The sequence below is a fragment of the Cynocephalus volans genome, chromosome 6 (genome assembly GCF_027409185.1).
Source record: "Cynocephalus volans isolate mCynVol1 chromosome 6, mCynVol1.pri, whole genome shotgun sequence".
Classification (NCBI taxonomy): Eukaryota; Metazoa; Chordata; class Mammalia; order Dermoptera; family Cynocephalidae; genus Cynocephalus; species Cynocephalus volans.
In genome coordinates this window covers 74,755,621-74,776,137 of record NC_084465.1, presented here as the reverse complement: position 1 = coordinate 74,776,137, position 20,517 = coordinate 74,755,621, and the positions used below count along the sequence as shown (strand labels likewise).

The window sequence follows — 20,517 nt, the reverse complement described above, 5'->3', positions numbered from 1 at the left end:
AGGGGTGTGGAGCTTCCATACCCTCTCTGGGCGAGCCACCCTCCAGAAATCTCCACAGCTTCTGCTATCTAGAAGCTCTGTGTTTTTATGGAGGCTTCATTAAAGAGACATGATTGATTAAATCACTGGCCACTGGTGATCAGCTTAACCTTCAGTTCTCCGCTCCCCAGAGGTTGGGGGAGCTTGGTCTTTCCTGTGACCAGCCCCCATCTAGAAGCTGCCTAAGGACTGCCAGCCATCATTAGTTCCAGAAAGAACTCATCACTTCAGAGATTCTAGGGATTTTAAGAGTTGTCTATCAGGAGATGGGGGTAAAGACCAAAAATACACATTTTCACAATATCACACCTGTAAATTTCCCCAGATTAGCTCACAGATATAAACACACTGACCACAAACTGACAGCAAACTACTTACCTAGCACAATATTATGTTTTGTTTGTTTCATTTTAATTTGCATGTCTTTAAATAGAGGGATGCAATCTCCAAATCACTACTGACTCCATTACATCACACTGTTCTATATCTGGCTACTTCACACATTTTTGTTAATTAACTAGATACTCTCTTCCCAAAAAGGATGGCATATGGTTCTATGCAAAGGGACCCAAACTATCACAGTATAAAAGGCAAAGCTCTGAACAAGTTCTAAAAGAAATGGCTACAAAGGTACCTTCCTGACTGCAAAGCTCAAAGTTTTCCAGAAGTAGACAACTAACCTTAACCTACAGATTCCCTGCTTCAGGTATTCACCTGCCATTTATCTGGTCCTCTAAGTCTTACTGGTATTGACCCTAGGCACTTGTGTCCACCATCCTGAGCTATTGCCATGACTAATCCACACAACACTATTGTACAATTATACCTCTATGTCTGCCCAGTAGCTGTGAAATGCTCAGTGATCAATCAAAATACTGTTCCTCAGAATCAGAAATTGGAACAAAAACAGATTTATATATTGAAAATATAATTCTATAAGATCCATTTATTCATAAAATATACCTCTCAAACTTTTCTCAACAAAATTTTCATCATCAGATTATCTTTACTTGTTTCCTGGCTATGAAATAAATGTACTAAGATAAAAGCCTAGCACAATAAACATGTTTATTTGATATTGAAAATTTACCTAATAAAGAAGAAACATAACAAGAAAAGGCTTAGGCATTACTATAAAGCCATCATAAACATGCAGTAAAAACTAATGAATAAACATTTGCTCAAATTAAGAGCTTAAAGAATCAACTGAACCTGTTCTCAGGATCAAGACACTCTTAAAAACTACTGAGGACCCCAAAGAGTTTATATGTTTTTAGACAGTCACCATATTAGAAATTAAAACAGAACTTTTAAAAATAATCATTAATTTATTTTAAAGAATAAGTCCATTACATAAGTATACATTTTTATTTAAATAACTATAATTTACACAATTTACAACATTTAGAGAAGAGTGGCACTTTTTGCATTTCTGCTTATCTCTTAAATGTGTTGATACCTGACATAAAAAAGACACCTGGATTCTCAAAACTGTTTCCACATTCAATATGTTATACTGTTATATTGTATGTAATCTCTAGAAATCTCCACTATTACTCATGAGAGAACAGAGTTTTAAAAAGTAAATACCATTTTCATATTGTTATTGAAAAGAATTTTAACCTCAGACTACTTGAAAGAATCTTAACAGGTCCCCAAAACACACTTTGAAAACAACTGATTGATTAACCTAAAGCCAATAAGCCTGGCAGGAGTACTATGGAATTACAAGTAATGGTAAAGAGTAACAAAGATACTGAAGACAGGGTAATAATTTTATTTAGAGAAAAACAAAGCAAGGTTACCCAAATACAAATTCAGATTTCCATATAAAATATGTTCACATTTTAATGCTTTAAAACACACTGGATCATCTTTTATTTTACCAGTCACATCTCCCGATAAAAATTTTAACCTGTTTTCCAGAAGTCTGACTAGTTTTAAGAATGACAAAACTCAAAGATATTTACTTTTAAAGTTTTAGACCAGTGATCTAGGCAAAAATGTTAAAAATAAATTTTAAATTTCTTTTATGATTTATACTTGTTATAGTATATAATAGAGTCATAAGAAGTCTTATAAACATAATCACCAATTAAGGGTTAAAATAAATCTACCTCTTCTGCTGCTGCCTCCGAAAGCAGACCTTCCTTCTGGGCACAGGTCACATGGAAATAGGCCCTGCACATCCCTGCATCACAGCTGATGCAAACTCCAGTTCGAGCAAAGCGAGGGTCTTCACAAAAACTACACTCCTACAACAGAATAACAAGAAAACTCTTGGAACAAAAATATTTTCAGAACAAAGACCGCATTCTCATGAAAGTATCAACTAAATATTTAAAATGCTAAAGAAATGCAATTAGTTAACCAATAGTGTACCAATACAAACAATAATCGTAAGGCAAGCCAAGAGTTAACATTAAAAAAGGTAATTATCTATTTAGTTTTAATAAACCAAAGTGACTGATATAGTGATAACAACAAATAATAATAATAATTAATATTATTTGAGGACTTACTATGTGCCAGGCACTATTCTAAGCACTTTACATATACTAATATATGTAATCATATAACACTAACTACTAAGCTAAGAGCTACTGTAATTATTCCCATTTTACACATGAAAATATTAAGATAAAGATAAATTAAAAACCTATTCAAAATAACAAAGAAAGTAATTGGGAGTCAGGATTCAAACCAGGACAATTATACTTTAAAGCCCACCATTAGGCTATATTAACTCTTAAACAAGATGATACTGCTTGAAAAATTATAGAAAATAAATAAGAGATCAGAGAAAACCCACCAAAAAAAATAGACATTGCAACCAAGGAAATCATGCATTTTTAAAAATATCTTTAAGACAACTAAAAATAATTTTAACTAAACAATCTGGTGAAATTGTAAGTGATACAAAATGTAGCTAAAAGGAAAAAAACTATAAAACCAAAAATATAAACTGTTGAAATTACCCAAAATCCTCCCATTAAATTATTTCTTTATCCTTTTTACTACCTTAATAAGAGAGAGGGGAAAAAAAACTCTAGTCTAAAAATATAAACTGCTGGTAACAGGAATCTTAATATAAGAAAAACCTGTTAGACTGTGAAAGACTGCTAGTGAACAATTAAAAAATTGTTTAGAACATGTATTCTAATTAAACTAAATATGAGGGAAACATGTTAAGAGGAAAATAAATTTCAATAGACACTAAAAATATTATTTTAATACTATAATAGTTAGTAACTACCTACTGGGTAGCAGCACCAGACTGAACATCCGCAATGAATAAAAAAGAACAAGAAAAAGACACTGGAAGTAGATGTGAACACATTCCCAAATCCTGACACTCTACTGCCTAGCTAAGTGTCTTTTTCCAATAATAGCAGAAAATATATAATACAAAATACTGGCAAATATCAATCTAAACATGAGATCAAAAAAAGAGAGGAAGAGAGAAAAAGAGAATGAAACACAGAGAAAGAGAGGAAGAAAGGGAGAAAGTGAAATAAATTAAATTATGTAAAGGATGTCAAAACCATGAATAGAGACAAATTGCTTAGGATAGTTCCCTGAGTGGGTAATTTAATGTAACATGATGAAATTGAGCCAGGGATTTCAGATTGAACACAAGGAAAAATCTCATGACAATACAGTCTTACCAGATTACAGAACAATCTATCAAAGAAAATATAATCTTCCTCAATTGCCTAAGTCATTTAAAATGCTAGTGAACTAAGCAACTGAGAAAACAAGGGAGAACATAATCAAGATTGGAAAATTGGTACAAAATACGGTCGACTAGAGCTGTCCCAGTTATAAGTCAGAATATTGTGCTTGATTTTGCAGATGAGCTAGACAGTACATCATTTCCAATTCCATTTCCCAGTGATACTTTGCTAAAGCAAAATAAGCAAGAGGCCATTAGCCTGAGGTTGTTTCCGTACTCAGAACCCTCACACAAGCAAACCGCAATTAAATTTAGAGGAATTCCTTATAACCGCTCAAATTTTGAAAACAAAACTGAGCTTCAGACAATACAAAATAGCCAACTGGCCATTAATTACATAACTAGGAACTTTCAACTGGATCATACCTAATAAGATAAATGCATAGCTGTAGCCAATTATGTAATTTAATTTACTTAGCTTCTACCCACATTCGGCGTATCTAAGCCTGATGCCCATGCTGCTAAAGTGGAGCCCTCTGAACCTCTTCTGGTTTTGAATGACGCTCGATTCCTGAACCCTTTAATGTTCAAATAAACTATTAAATTTATTTTGTCTAACGTTTTTAAGTTTTTGGTGTCAGATGTGGGATCCAAATGAGAATTCCAATGCCCCCAGGAACAATGAGTGACTGGGAAAAGGTATGTGTATAAGCCTGTTGTGCTCACTGCTCTCTCACTTGTAACTGGAGGTGTGGTTTAAGTTCCTTTCAGATTAGAGCTCTGTTAACTTGCATTTTTGAGCTCTCCAACTCTGAGCATTTCTTAACCAGTCAGTCCAGAATCAGATTGGACCCAATAAATAACTGGACTGGGTCCAGTTACAGACCTTAGGTAGATACCTTCTGAAAATGGGTTCCTCCAAATTAATGAGTCTGGGACTCTACTTTCTGGAACACTGGCTAATTTTATACACAAAAATTATAAGCAAGAACCAGCGTACTTTTGGAAAAGTGGGTTAACCTTACTAAAGATGACTTAGAATTACAATGGCCATAATGAGGAAGTTTTAATCTTTACAAAATCATTCACTTGTGAGGTGCATTAGAAAAGAAAGAATCCAAAATGCCACCAAAACAATGGGACATTGTTTTTGATTGGTATGTGAAGGCATCTAAAAGTTTTCAAATGAATGAAAATTGCCTGTCTAAAGGACTCTTTAAAAAAGGCAAATGAGAAATCTTAAAAATATTTTTTAACAAATATCAGTAAGTTCAAACAGCAGTAAAACAAAAAAACACATATTTTAACTTTTTAGGATCCTTGCTTTCATGATGACTGCCTAACATGCAGATGCAATAAAACTGTCTAACAGGGAAATAACTTGATTATGGCTAACTCTTTGGTGTTATAATGTGTCTGCCTAAAAACAACTTCCCAAATCTCTTTTAAGTTAGATTAAATAATGAATATTCATTGAATATCTACATCATTTCCAAATAAGATAAAATACCAAAATGTTAATTTGCTAAACATAAGCTTATCCACTTTTAGCCTATTACAAAGAAACCAAAGATATTTGAGTCTGTTAGTAAACATGTCCAGTGAGAATACACATGCTTCTAGAAATTATGAAATAATGTTAATCTACAGAATGTTGGTACGTGACAGTTCACAGTTGCTTACTTATAAGTTTTCACTATAAATTAAAGTTACTAAGAGTTAAGAATTCTAATTATATGTGATAATTGAAATTAGAACTAACTCTGTGTAGGAGGAAAGTAAGACTGTTTTTTGGTAAGTGAAGCTATGAAATACGAAGGATATGTTTTTGTAAGAAATTTGTTTGATTGGGGAAATTAATTTTTGTCCCAAAGTGGTTGTTCTACGAGGATAGAGAAAGCATAGGACAAAAACTGAATGGATACAAAAAAGTTGTAGAAGGTTTGTGGAAGAGGAATCTAGAAAAAGAATTTTATGTGATCAAGCTCGCTAATATTAAAGGAAATCATTTATAAGTTTTGTAAATTTAGCATACTCAAAAGTATGCTTATGCAAAACTAGAATCTGGTCTTCTCTGGTAAAGCAACAAGGTTTTGGAGTATTGGTCTGTTCTTAATAAGAAACTGTGAAAGGTTTTTCTTTACCTTTTAAGGAATTGGCCTAGGAAACAAAGATTTTGTGTCATCAAAATAATTTCCTTTCTATCTTGTTTTTTAAGAGGTCTTTCATTTCTTAAGAAAACTGAGTCCTCCCTATTGAAAGAGCTAAGGTTTTTCCTACAACTACGTACTTTTCTGTATTTGTCTATAAAAGCTCTTAATGGTCACCCTGGATAACTAAGTAGTGATCTACAGTGACCTGTGATCCTATTTAAGCAAAAATTTTAAAGTTTTTGACATTTTTGACAACTTCTCAAAATCAAATTCTAAATTAAGTTATTTTGACCTTGAACTAACTTTGGAACATTCCAAAGGACTCTTGAAATATCCCAAAGAAATTTGTTCTCCTTATAAAAACGTAGATATAAAACTAATTAGCTTATTTGATATATTAAGTTTGCATTGGAAACACTGTGAAATAAGAAATCACGTTTAACCTTCTTTAAATTTCTTCTAGATTTATATTTATGGTAAAATATATGCCTACTAAAAATGACTTAAGGTAGTCTCTTCTAGACTCTGTGCTTGTGTTTTATAAAGCTGCTATCAAAAATAAAGTAATTGACACTTGCAATAACAGTAGACTAGATAATGTGTACAAATGCTCCCCAACTAAAAAATATGGACAAATTATTTTTCTTAAACTACAGCTTAAAGGCATCAGAGAGGTAAAATAACAGTGTAGAATTATCTAAGGACCTAGAAAGTAAGTTCAGAGTGTAGGCCTGCTTTTTTCCCTGGAGGCTTAGTTAATTCTGGAGAGGGCAGCTGAAGATAGTTCAATAGCAATGACCCAAACTAAAGCACAAGATTGGGACAGGAGTGGGAGTGGAGGATTGGGAAGGAGGACTGGAAGAAGGGGTTACAGCCCGAGGAGGATATACCAGATATAATATCAGAAACTATCAAATTTCTGATTTTTCAGTATCAGAATTATCCACGATGTAACAACCTCTAAGTTATTGCTATGGTCTGAAAGTTGGTATCTCCCCCAAATTCACAAATCAGAACCTAACACCCAATGTGATAACATTAAGAGGTGGGCCTTTTGGAAAGTGATTAAGTCATGAGGACTCCACCCTTCCTGAATGGGATTAGTGCCTTATAAAAGAGGTTGAAGGGAACTGACTTCTCCCCTTCCACCATGTGAGGATGCAACAATGAAGTGCCATCTTGGAAGCAGAGAGCAAGCCCTCACCAGACACCAAATCAGCTGGTGCCTCGATCTTAGACTCCCCAGCTTCCATTATTCATGGATTACCCCATCTAAGGTATTTTGTAAGCAGCCTTTAAGAAATAAGACAGTTCCTCATCCTGCCTTTAATATGTTACTGATTTTTTTTTTGCAGCTTGGCAGTACTTGGAACTGAACTTTGACCTTGTTGTTACAAGGATGAGCTCTCACCAACTGAGCTAAGCAGCCAGCCACTAATATGTTACTGATGCTATTCAGGAGCCTTCCTTCCCAATTTACCATAAACAGTAAGGAAAAGAGAACGTATCAGTGCCTAATTAGTTCTAGTGTTCCTGGGATGTTTGTAGTAATTACATACCTAAATTTAAATTAATAAGTGGGCATTTTTAATCATTTACAATCCTAAAGCTCAATGAACAAAAACCAGTTTAAAAACTCTCAAGGCTGAGAATCATTTGTTAGGCAGGTTGTGTAGTCATAAAGATAAAACAAGTCCTTGAAACCTGAGTAAAGTAAAGGGTGTTCTTTGTACTCTTTTTCATCATTTTGATAAATTTCACCTCAAAAGTAAAGTCAAGAAATTAGGTTTATATTTAATCTAACCGATTATACATAAGGCTTTGGGTCTATGTATTAGGAAGTGTGCCAAGTGCCAGGAAAATAGCAGTAGAATCAATAACCATTTTATCACATATATTATTCTAAATTAAGAGTACATGGAAGAAATTATACATTATTGGCTTTCTAAGAAAATTATTTTCAAAAATAAATGATTAAGTGCTAATGGCTCTACAAATAGCATGATTACTAATAAGCATTCTGTAATCAACAATGATATAAATAAAAAGCTTTTTAAACTAACAAGTAAAAACTTATCTCTTTTAAGTAATCAAAAATACTTTGTCTCACCTTGGCACCATATTTGGAATAGTTCATTTCTGTTAGTGTTACTGGTCGTAATTTGTCAATATCTCCAAAGGCTACTCCAGGAACATACAGGGCACAAACAATGTGAACCCATCTATAAGGAGAGAATATATGATTTTGCTATCAAAACCTTTCATGAAATTCCCACATGGACAACAAACAAGTAAAACATGTGCCATCTCAAAATACTACCGAAAAAATTCTATGATCATATGTAAAAATCTCACAATCTCAGACACATATCTGAAGAATATGGAACACCTTTAGAATGACAGCATTTAGTTGCAGAAAAAGGGACTGTATTAAGCACTGCTTTTCCAGCAGCTGAGCCAAAACTGAGAGTTACAACTATAACTGCTTTTCACTTAAAATCACTGCACTTTGCACTTACCTGTTGTTCTTATATATTTGCATAACTATTATTCAAATGTACAAAGCATCATTTTCATATGCATGGAAAGGTATTCATTTATTATTTTAAGCTCTTCAAGAATTAAGGATTCTAATTTAAGAACTGTGAAGTTACTCTGCAGTAATTAAGTAAAACTGCTCTTTCTTGTTACTCTCTTCCAAAAGCTGTTGGGTAATCCTTAAGGACATATTTTAAAACAGTTTTGGTGTACAGTTTGATTTTCTTTCTCCCAAGGTTAAAACTGACTGCTGGAAGAAGGTACAGGACAAAGTTATAATAACATAAGGAGGTCACATTTTCATTAATCTGTTCACCATACAGCCTATGTACTAAAACTACATGCCCAACATACAAATATTTTTTAAAGTCTGAATGATGCTGTAACACTAAGCAAAGAATGCTCACAGTCTCAGTACACTGTAAAAAAAGGAAGTTATTTCTAATTTCATTTTTTAAAATTGTTTCAAGCCATTTTTAATATATTAGGCACCTTTTTTCTGTTTGTTTATAACCAAACAAAATGTGAAATTGAAACAGTAGATATATAGATAGATAGATAGATATATCAGTTCTGTCAGAAAAAGGGTAAAAATAATAAAGCAAATCTCGATTAACCTTGTGAATAGGTAAACAAATTCTGCTTTATCACAGCTTAAGAGGCTGTGGATGCTACATGGTTCTTGCTCTGTGATGCACTTAATCTTAAAAGACTAAGAATCATTCTATAGAAGTACTGGGGAAAATAGTTACAAATCTTTCTAAAAATTATCTTTTTTACTGAGGAAAAATCCAAGGTTTTGAGATTTCTTGATAGAACATTTTATTTTAATCCAACCTCCCAAATGTATTCTGTGGAGGTCAATATAAAGATACACATCTTCAACAACCAGCTGCTTTCTCAATTTAATTTGTGCAGTTTTTCATGCTCCACTGACGTATTACATGTCGCTGTACTCTGCTGGAGTTTATCTTTGATAAAACCAACAGCTGGCTGCTTGCTTCATACTGACCTTCTTAAAATGTTTTAGTACAAGTCACACAAGTACTACAGATTTAAATTGCCGTTTCAATGTGACTGGCACACAAGTGTATCATTTCTCCCAACCATTCATGTGGCGATACCAATTTAAGTCTTTATTAAAATATATATCAAAGTCAGTAAAAGTAACAGCTGAGACAATTTTGGTCCTTTTTAAAAGCAGCTGTAAATAGTTTTTTGTTCATCTGTTTAGCCACATACACATTAGAATTTTGTTATTAAGACAACTTAGGAAATTTTTTAAAAAATCTTCCTTGTTACTTTACCATCAGTTTGCTTGAAGCTATGATGACAGATGTTGGTTGGGGAAAGGAGCAGAAAATAAACATCACATAAAATCACCAAAAAACAAAGAGTCAGAATTGTCATTCTAGCACAGAAACTATCAATAGATTATTTTAATTTCATATATTTTAATAAAGCAGACTAAGTAGAAAGATACTTCTCAAAAGACTTTCATTTCAGAATGGAAACTATAATCAACCAAATTTGATTTTGAAATGCCTTGTATTTTTAGCGCATTCACAGCATATAAAACAAATTCACTTCCAGTATGTTATTTTCATTCCTTCATTCAATAATCAATTACTAATTGTCTACTACACACAAAGCACCACATAGGCAGTTTGGCAGTCATAAAGATGTATATGAAGAGCTTATATATGATGTCTGGCTCACTGTATTCACTCAAGAAATATTAGCTACAAGAAAAAAAAAAAAACTAAAAGCTTCCTGTGAGTGATTATTCTCATTTTGTATATCAAGAAAAGGGTTGAGAAGGATTAAATAATGTTCAAATATAACATGGCTACCAAGTTGTAGAATTGAGACTTAAAGAATTCAATGCTGCTTTCTATTGCACCTCATACTTATTTAAAAAATTAAGCTCAGAGGGCCGAGCCCATGGCGCACTTGGTAGAGTGCTGCGCTGGGAGCGCGGCAACGCTCCCGCTGCGGGTTCGGATCCTATATAGGACTGCCCAGTGCACTCACTGGCTGAGTGCCGGTCACGAAAAAACGACAAAAAAAAAAAAAAAAATTAAGCTCAGAGCCGTATCTCATTTCACAGTTGACTGGAGGACAACCAACAGAGGACATAGAGAAGACAGTATTTCTAATATTTCCAACGGTCAGGTTTATAAGACCACTTAAGACAGGGTAAAATATTCTCCCTAAAAAATGAAATAAATATTTAATGACAAGAATGTACTGATAGTTTTCTCAAATTAAGTCACATCGTTTTCTATGCAGAAATTGTGACTCCTATCTAGAGTGAAAAAAATTTAATTAAGCCCATGTCACAGAAGTCCATTTCAAAGCCTTACTCATACACTATTTCTCTTCCCCTGCTTTCCACGTGAAACTAGAATACTAAAAGGTTTGTGAAATTCTCTTGGTTTTTTATGCCTTGAATCAAACTAGTACTGTATCCTTCAAAATTATCAAGGCCTATAATTTCCAATATAGCCTATAGTTGAATGTGGACATCAACACAAATAAAGTGTTCAAATAATATATAAAAAAATTTTGCCAGGCTGCACCATCAAGGGAGGTAATATCCACAGTAATATGTAATATCCACAGTAGCCAATACAATTATCCCTCAGTAAATCTAAATCGTTAAAGAGGCCTCTCTTTTTTTGTCATTCAAAAACAATTTTACAAGTTATTTTGTGGATTAGGCTAGCATGGAGAGACAGCTACTTTACAGTTTTTCAACAGAATTTTTAAATTAACAAATAAGAAAAAAAGTAAAACAAATTCTCTTCCCTAAAAGGAAGCTCTGTATTTTGCAAAGTTGCCTCACTTATTCACTACAATTAATCACCATAAATTTCAACTCTCAGGATGGGAAGGTTTACCAGAAAGAATTTATGTAGCAGCTGGTACTCCACGATTACCTTAAATAAGTAGAGCAATACTGGTAATAAGAAAGCACTAGTAGTAGTAGCAGAAGCAGAAGTAAGGAGACATTTACTGACCATTTATTATGTTCCAGAAAGTATGCTTATTGCTTTACATGAATCAACTCATTTAATCCTCTCAACAGTGCTAAGGAAACTGAGGCATAAAAAGGTTAAATCACTTGTCTAAAATCACATTTAGCCAAAAAATATCAGAATCCAAATATGGGCAGCCTGACTTGATAGCATAAATTTTCACTGCTTACTAAACCCTCTAGTTATAGGCTAAACTCAGTCCAAACATAAAATAATGCTCATGTCTATGATACAGACCACAGATTCATATCATGTCGATACATCAAACCATTTGTTTTTTTTTTTTTATTTCCTGGATGAGTGATAAGGAAAGAGAAGTAACAGTTTCAGCCATTTTCCCTGAACATCAACATACAAGATTCTCCAAGATTCCATGGTCAATTCTATGCTAGCCCAGCAATCTTGTATAGCAACATTTCTCAAGGGCTTGTCCACCAAGTGGGGCAAAAATGAGAAAAATAAGAAAAATAAATCTTACTTTACCAAAGTTATTAAATTTAAAAGCCTATCCTCTATTTGGGGATAAAATGTGTCCTACTCTTTTCAACGTTAAAATATGAAAAATGATGGTGACAATTTATATATATTTTTTGTTGTTGTTCTTGTTAAAATATTAAACATGTTTAATAAAAATACTGAAATATCCTTATATGGCACAATAAAAACTTGAGGACTCCCTCTTATATTGGAGGCTAAGAGGAAGGTGAAGGGAGCAATCCAAATATTACAAAAGGTTGGGAGTTACTTTTATATTTAAGTCACCCACCCCAGATGGTAGTCTTCTGGAAAAAAACATGAAAGATGTTAACACTACTATGATGACAACTGCTCAAATGTGATAATAAACATGAGTTTGAATGCAGTGAAAAGAACTGATGTCTTTGTGCCAGTTATCAATTTATTGCCTCTCAGCTCCAAGTTCATACTTCAATACCTGCTCTGCACAATGGACAGAATTCCTTCAGAATTTCTCCTTTATAGTGAGCGTGATATTAATGGTAGAGGGCATTGTAGGAGGAAGGGTCTTCTAGGCAAAGATGGGCACACTACATCCATCCTTGCTCTGCCCCAGCTACACACACAGACCCTGAGTGACCTTGCAGCCTTGGCCCAACCTGGATATCACTTTTCCCTGGCCCTCTCAACACATGCACCAGATACTTCAGACTTCAAATCAGTGCCCCAGCTCAAGCTGCAACTTATACCCAGCCACCTATTTGCCAAGAACTGCAGACCAGCTCTGTCCCAGGTAAACCAGCAACCTTGTCTGCCATCCAGTAAATCGTAACTACATTTCTCCAATAAAGTCAGAACCCCAGGCTGGGGGAAAAGGTCATCCCTCCAATTTTATCATTCCTTAGATAATCTTCCTGAGCCCCAGGGTGTCCTTTAGAGTTCTTTAATATGTTATGATTACTCTTTTATCATAGCTTAATAGTTCTTTATATTAAACTTCCCTTTTTAAAATCATTATTTGGGTTCTGTATCCTGATATATTCTTGAAGTCACACAGATCTGGGTTCAAACTTGACTATTCACCAGCTTATGGCATTGAGCTAATAAATTATTTAAATGATCTGAGCCTCAGTTCTACCCCTATAAAGTGGGAAACTTTACCACCTGCCTCATCATAGGGTCGTTATTAGGATTAAATGGGATTGAGTGTAAAGGCAAATGCAGGTGCTCAATAAGTGGTCTTTCCTCCTCTCCCCCCCCCCATCCGTAGCTTCCTGGCCATTTACTCTATGTCAAGACATAAAAAAGCAATCAAATGACAGTGTGTAACTCAGAAAATCACAAATAGGGTAGCCAAAAGTAGACACATTATAAAGCAGGCATATGAACCCAACATAATTATGACATCAACCTTCCAGCATCTGTCTCCTTGAAAATTCCATCCTGATTAGGACATAGTTCACAGCTAGGAGAAACACCACATTTACAGGCATCACAAAACCAAGGTTCAGTGGAGTTTTCAGAAGCTGAACTCATAATAGAGTCACTCTCTCCATCAACTCCATAACAACCTAAAAAGAAAGAAACAGTATGATTAAATAGCATTCATTTTTTAAACACATTTATAAAAATCACAAAAATAAGGTGAAGGAAAGTAGAGTAAAAAATCAATGGTTTATAGGAATGATATTAAAACACAGAAGTGAAATCACTTTATAATATTTTTTCACCTAATACAGTATACACAATGAAAAAAATGACATTTAGTTTTAGTACTACTAGAAAAGCACTAGAATATGAGTGAGCTCATGCAAAACAAACATACAAACAGAGAAGCCTTTGATCTACTTTTAGAGGTGGCAGATTATAACATAAACTCATATTTGTGAGTATCATTAAAAAATACACACATGCACACATAAATTAAAACAATTTGAAAAGTTCAGACTAGAGTTAGACAAGCTGAGTTCCATTCACAACTGAGCCAACCTGTAACTACATGAGGTATTTAATCTCTTTAAAAATGTATAATTCTTGGGCCGAGCCTGTGGCGCACTCGGGAGAGTGCAGCGCTGGGAGCCGGTGATGCTCCCGCCGCGGGTTCGGATCCTATATAGGAATGGCTGGTGCACTCACTGGCTGAGTGCCGGTCACGAAAAAGACAAAAAAAATAAATAAATAAAATAAATAAATAAATGTATAATTCTTCTGTCTTCTGTGAAAATTTATCCATAACTGAATGGATGAAAACAAAAGGTCATTATTTCTTCTTCTTCTCATTCACAAAACTCAATACTCTGACAGGAGTTAGTTAAATTATTGGGCAGATAATGTGATAAAAATCTTTAAAGACCTTCATGAATATACCCAACAAACAAGATAATTTAGCATAGTTCTTGTTTTAGTCTGTTGTGTTGCTATAACAGAAATACCTGAGACTGGGTTATTTATAAAGAACAGAGGTTTATTTGGCTTATGATTCTGGGACAGCTGCATCTGGCACAGGCCTCAGGCTGCTTCTATTCATGGTGGAAAGAGGTAGGAGGCTGGCAGGTACAAGCAGATCACAGGGCAAGAGGAAGCAAGAGAGAGAGAGAGGGGAGGTGCCAGGGTCTTTTGTACAAACAGCTCTCACGGGAACTAATAGAGCGAGAACTCACTCATTCCCCCACCAACCTAGGGATAGCATTAATCCATTCATGAAGGATCCGCCCCCATGACCCAAACTGCCACATTGGAGATCAGATTTCCACAAGTTCTGGGAGGACAATACATCCAAACTCCATCAGTCCTTTTCTTTTTAGAGTAGACATCTTATACTTCAATTCAACTACTTTCCAATTATCAAAAGCAAAATGTTTCTTTACTAACTCAAATATGCATGTCTGGGATTACAAATTATATTTAAAGTTATCTGGGTTTCCAGATCTGCCTAAAATTTTTATAAAATCACAAAGATTTTCCTTGATTTTGAGTTTAAAAAGAGTAGATTAACTGTCAAAAATGTAAGCCACACAGAAATTTAGGCAGGACTTCACTGCCAACATCTTGGTAAGATAGGTTCACATCATTAAAATTCCTGAAACTCAATTTTGTGTATGAACCCAGCATTGATGAGGCACTCAGTGCTGACAAACCAACTAAACTCACTAGTGACATCACATTCATTACAATGAACAATTCTTTTTCAGCATCAAGATACCCAGAAGTCTATATTAGTACTAAAAAATATTGATAAACATGGAATCCAATAAAGGAGAACTGAAAAGTTCTAAGAGATCATTTCATCCAGACTATAAAAAACCATGCTGACGTACTGACTGCTTAAAACAGCAATTCTCTAGTGACTACAATAGTCATGAGTCCTAAATAGCTTTCTTTTTCTCTTCTTCTAAGAAGGAAGACACACTTATGTTGAAATATCCTTCAGAGAAACAATTTAATGCATACGTAGTAATGACATTGATTGCAACTTAATTATAGTCCCGATATATACCCTCATCACCTTTAAGTTTGGGCATTTCTCTCTGATCTATTTATTACCTCTCGAGATAGGTCACTTCTAAAGATAACCAAATATCAACTTCTAAAGATAACCAAGACACTTCTAAAAATGAACAAATATCAACCATCCCAGGATACTTTCTATCAGGTTTATTCTGAGAGAAAAATCTTAGCACCAAATTCTAAGAAGCACCCAAACTAATCCCAAATAAACTGATAACGTTAAAAAAGGCACTATGAGAAATGTGTATCAGTAATGATCACCTCTCAAAAGACTTCACCACACATAAGTAAGTTACATGCATGCAATGTTAGATCATGTGATTATCTGAACTGTTTATACACTAAACAGACAACAGGGGCCTAAACTGAGGTGTGACCCCTCACAACCACCAAATATATCCAAATTAAAATAAACAACTAAAGATTAAACTTATAAATAATTTTAAATTACCAACATTAATTCAGTAGATGTCATTATAGGTCTATAGTTATCTGTAAGTATTTTATTCACCCAATACCATTACTTAACATAGATCATAACTAAAATAGCCTAATAATATGCAGGAAACTAAAAAGATGGTGTACAACTATGACTTACATAAGATGCCTTAAGCAAATCCTTAATTATTGCTATCTTTATGCTATTTGAAGGTTTTATAAGTAAACTTCAATGAAATCTGAAAGTCATATAAAGGAATGACAAAGAAAATATTTTAAAGGAACCAGATTACAGCACACAAGATAAGCAAAGGAATCAAAACTTGTTAATACCCTTAATGTCATTAAATTGTGGTTGGCAATCTTCATCACTTGTTTAGATATACATTTTTAATTAGCAAGCTGCCAAAAATAAATAAATAAATAGATACACATTTTTAAAATGTGAAATCATAAAGTTTAAAGGAAATGCAATTTTCTTCTTGGGAGCAGTTACTGTTATCAATTTAAAAAATTTTTTATACAGGCAGCAGTAAGCAAAATGTTTTATTCAAATAAAAATCATTTACAAAAACCAATAGATTTTTCCATTTCTGAGAAAAATGTCATTGGAACTTTGATGAGAATGGCATTGAATCTGTAGATCACTTTGGGTGATATGGACATTTTCACAACGTTAATTCTTCCAATCTAAGAGCACAGGATATCTTTCCATCTTCTTGTGTCCTCTTTAATTCCTCTCAACAGTGGTTATAATTCTCTTCACAGAGATTTTTCACATCCTTGGTTAACTTTATTCCTAAGTATTTTATTTTTTTGATGGCTACTGTAAATGGGCTAGCTTTCTTGATTTCTTTTTCTGCATGTTCACTGTTGGAGTATAAAAATGCTACTGATTTTTGCGTGTTGATTTTGTATCCTGCAACTTTGCTGAAATCATTTATCAACTCTGGGGTTTTTTTTGTAGAGGCTTTAAGCTGTTCAATATATAGGATCATATCATCCGCAAACAGGGACAGTTTGACTTCATCTTTTCAAATCTGGATGCCCTTTATTTCCTTCCCTTCTCTGATTGCTCTGGCTACTACTTCCAACACTATGTTGAATAAGAGTAGGGAGAGTGGGCATCCTTGTCTAGTTCCCGTTCTTAAGGGAAAAGCCATTCAGGATGATATATGCAGTAACAAAAGACTACGCATAGCCAACGCAATCCTGAGGAAAAAAAAAATAAAGCTGGAGGCAAAACACTGACTTTAAACTATATTTCAAAGCTATAATAACCAAAACAGCATGGTACTGGCATAAAAACAGACACACCAATCAATGGAATAGAATAGAGAACCCAGAAATCAACCCATACACCTACAGACATCTGATCATTGACAAAGGCATCAAGTCTACACACTGGGGAAGAGACTGCCTCTTCAGCAAATGGTGCTGGGAAAACTGGATATTCATATATAGGAGAATGAAACTAGAGCTGTACCTTTCACCATATACCAAAATCAACCCAAAATGGGTTAAAGAATTAAATATACATCCTGAAACAATAAAACTCCTTAAAGAAAACATAGGGGGAACACTACAGGAAGTAGGATTGGGTACAGACTTCATGAATAGGACCCCAAAAGCACAGGCAACTGAAGGAAAAATAAATAAATGGGATTATATCAAACTGAAAAGCTTCTGCACAGCAAAAGAAACAATCAACAGAGTGAGAAGACAACCACAGAGTGGAAGAAAATATGTGCAAAATATACATCTGATAAAGGATTAATATCCAGAATATACAAGGAACTCAAACAACTTAACAGCAAAAAAACGAATAACCCAATTAAAAAAATGGGCAAAGGAGCTGAATAGGCATTTCTCAAAGGAAGATATACGAATGGCCGACAGATACATGAAAAAATGCTCAACATCACTCAGCATCCAGGAAATGCAAATCAAAACTACACTGAGATACCACCTCACTCCAGTCAGGATTGCTAATATACAAAAGACTGAGAATGATAAGTGCTGGACAGGTTGTGGAGAAAAAGGAACTCTCATACACTGTTGGTGGGACTGCAAAATGGTACAGTTTATATGGAAAATGGTATGGAGGTTCCTCAATCAATTACAGATAGATCTACCATATGACCCAGCTATTCCACAACTGGAAACATACCCATAAGAATGGAAATCATCATGCCAAAGGGATACCTGTACTCCAATGTTTATTGCAGCACTATTTACAATAGCCAAGAGCTGGAACCAGCCCAAATGTCCATCATCTGATGAGAGGATAAGGAAATTACGTTATATCTACACAATGGAATTCTACTCTGCTATAAAAAAGAATGAATTACTACCATTCGCAACAACATGGATGGACTTAGAGAAAATTATATTAAGTGAAACAAGTCAGGCACAGAAAGAGAAATACCACATGTTCTCACTTATTTGTGTGAGCTAAAAATAAATAAATAAATAAACACACAAACAAAGGGGGGGAGAAGATACAACAATCACAACAATTCCTTTAACTTCTTAAGACAAGTGAATAGATATGATGTACAGTGGGGGAGGGGAGAGAGGGAGGGGGAAAGAGGAACAGGTAAAGGGTCACAAAAATCAACTACAATGTATACTAAGTTAAAATAAATAAAAATAATATAAAATAAAATAATTATGCACCATGACCCCATTCATGATAAAAAAAAAAAAAAAAATCTCTGTATATTAAGAATAGAGTGCAACTTCTTCAACTGGGTAAAAAACATGTACAAAAAACCTACAGCTACAATCATATTTAATGGTGTGAAATAGAACCTTTCCCACTAAGATCAGGAACAAGGCAACAATGCCTCTCTCACTACTACTTTTCAACATCTGGTAATGCAATAAGAAACAGAAATAAAAGGTACACAGATTGCAAAGGAAGAAATAAAATTCTCTTTGTTTTCAGATGAGATGATCATCTATGAATGAAAATTTGAAAGAATCAGCAAAAAATCTCCTGGAACTAATAAGCAATTATAGCAAGGTTTGCAGGATACAATTTAATAAACAAAAGCCAATCACTTTCCTGTATATCAGCAATAAACAAATGGAATTTGAAATTAAAAACATAATACCATTTACATTAGCACCCCCAAAATTGAAATGCTTATGTATAAATCTAACAAAATATTGTCAAGATCTATATAAACTACAAAACTCTAATGAAAAAAAATCAAAAAAGAACTAAATAAATGGAGAAATGTTCCATGTTCATGGATGACAAAACCCAATACTGTCAAAATGTCTGTTCTTCCCAACTTGATTCAATACAATGCCAATGAAAATCCAGCAAGTTATTTTGTGGATATTGACAAACTTATTCTAAAGTTTACATGAAGATGCAAAAGACCCAGAAGTGCCAACATGATATTGAAGGAAAAGAACAAAGTGTGAGGACGGACACTACCCAATTCCAGGACTTACTATAAAGCTATAGTACTCAAGAAACTGTGGTATTAAAGAAAGAATTGACAAACAGATCAGTGGAACAGAATAGAGAACCCAGAAATAGACCCACATAAATACAGTCAACTGATTTTTCAGCAAAGGTAATAAAAAGGCACAAAGATAGATTTTTGAACAAATGGTGATGGGACAACTGGACATACACATGCAGAAAAAGGAATCTAGAGACAACTCAAAATGGATAATAGATCCTAATGTAAATACAAAATTATAATACTCCTAGAAAATAACATGGGAGAAAATCTAGGTGGCCTTGGGCATGGCAATGACTTTTTAGATACAACATCAAAGGCACAGTCCACAAGGAAATAACTCTTAAGCTGGACTTCATTAAACTGTAAAACTTACATTCCATAAAAGACACTGTAAAGAGAATAAAAAGACAAGCCACAGAATGGGAGAAAATATACACAAAAGACGTATTTGATAATGAACTGCTATCCAAAATATACAAAGAACTCTTAAAATTCAACAATAAGAAAACAATCCAATTAGAAAATGGGCAAAAGAGCTGAACAGATACCTCACCAAAGAAGATATACAGATGGTACATAAGCATATGAAAAGATGCTCCATATCTTATGTCATTATGGAAATGCAAATTAAAACAACAAGATACCGTTATATACCTGCTAGAATGGCCAAAATTCAGAATGCTGATAAACACCAAACGCTGACGTGAATTTAGGGCATCAACAGAGTTGATCAGCTGGCCACTCACACCAGAGTGAACCAGAATAAGTGACAAAGGAGATATTACGAGACGCTACGGAGATATTACAGTTCCAGAAGACGCTATTTCTTATTTGGCGCAACAACATTGTATAAGTCTTTATAGAAGAACTATTTTCAAATTCGTCAGTTTTATTTCACCTTCTTTTTATAAAATAAATCAGATTATATCCATTTTATACATATATAAAAATCTCTAAATTGTCTTTCTTCCATTTCTAAAAATAAGCAAGTTAACAATACTGTGCTGAAAAAGATTCTTCACAAGAAACATAATTTGTCTCTACAAATACAGAGTAATTTTTGCTTAGACAAGCTTATTTTTAGGAACAGTAGATAATGCTAAAGGTGAGGACAAAAAGAGTGATTGTCAAAAAGCAAAGAAAAATTTGCATTAATAGCGTATTAATAAATTTAACAGTATAAA

The 20,517-nt window shown here is 34.0% G+C and overlaps 1 protein-coding gene across 5 annotated transcripts in view; it reads right to left on the bottom strand.

Moving 5' to 3' along the window:
- Positions 1-20,517, bottom strand: part of PHF14 (PHD finger protein 14) — a 168,058-nt gene that overhangs the window by 124,378 nt on the left and 23,163 nt on the right. For all 5 annotated transcript variants that reach the window (XM_063099411.1, XM_063099413.1, XM_063099414.1 and 2 more), the window contains exons 5-7: positions 13,315-13,474; positions 7,979-8,090; positions 2,157-2,294 (exon numbers count right to left, since the gene is read on the bottom strand). In XM_063099411.1, coding sequence (XP_062955481.1) covers positions 2,157-2,294; positions 7,979-8,090; positions 13,315-13,474 — 410 coding nt within the window. The remainder of the gene's footprint in view (positions 1-2,156; positions 2,295-7,978; positions 8,091-13,314; positions 13,475-20,517) is intronic.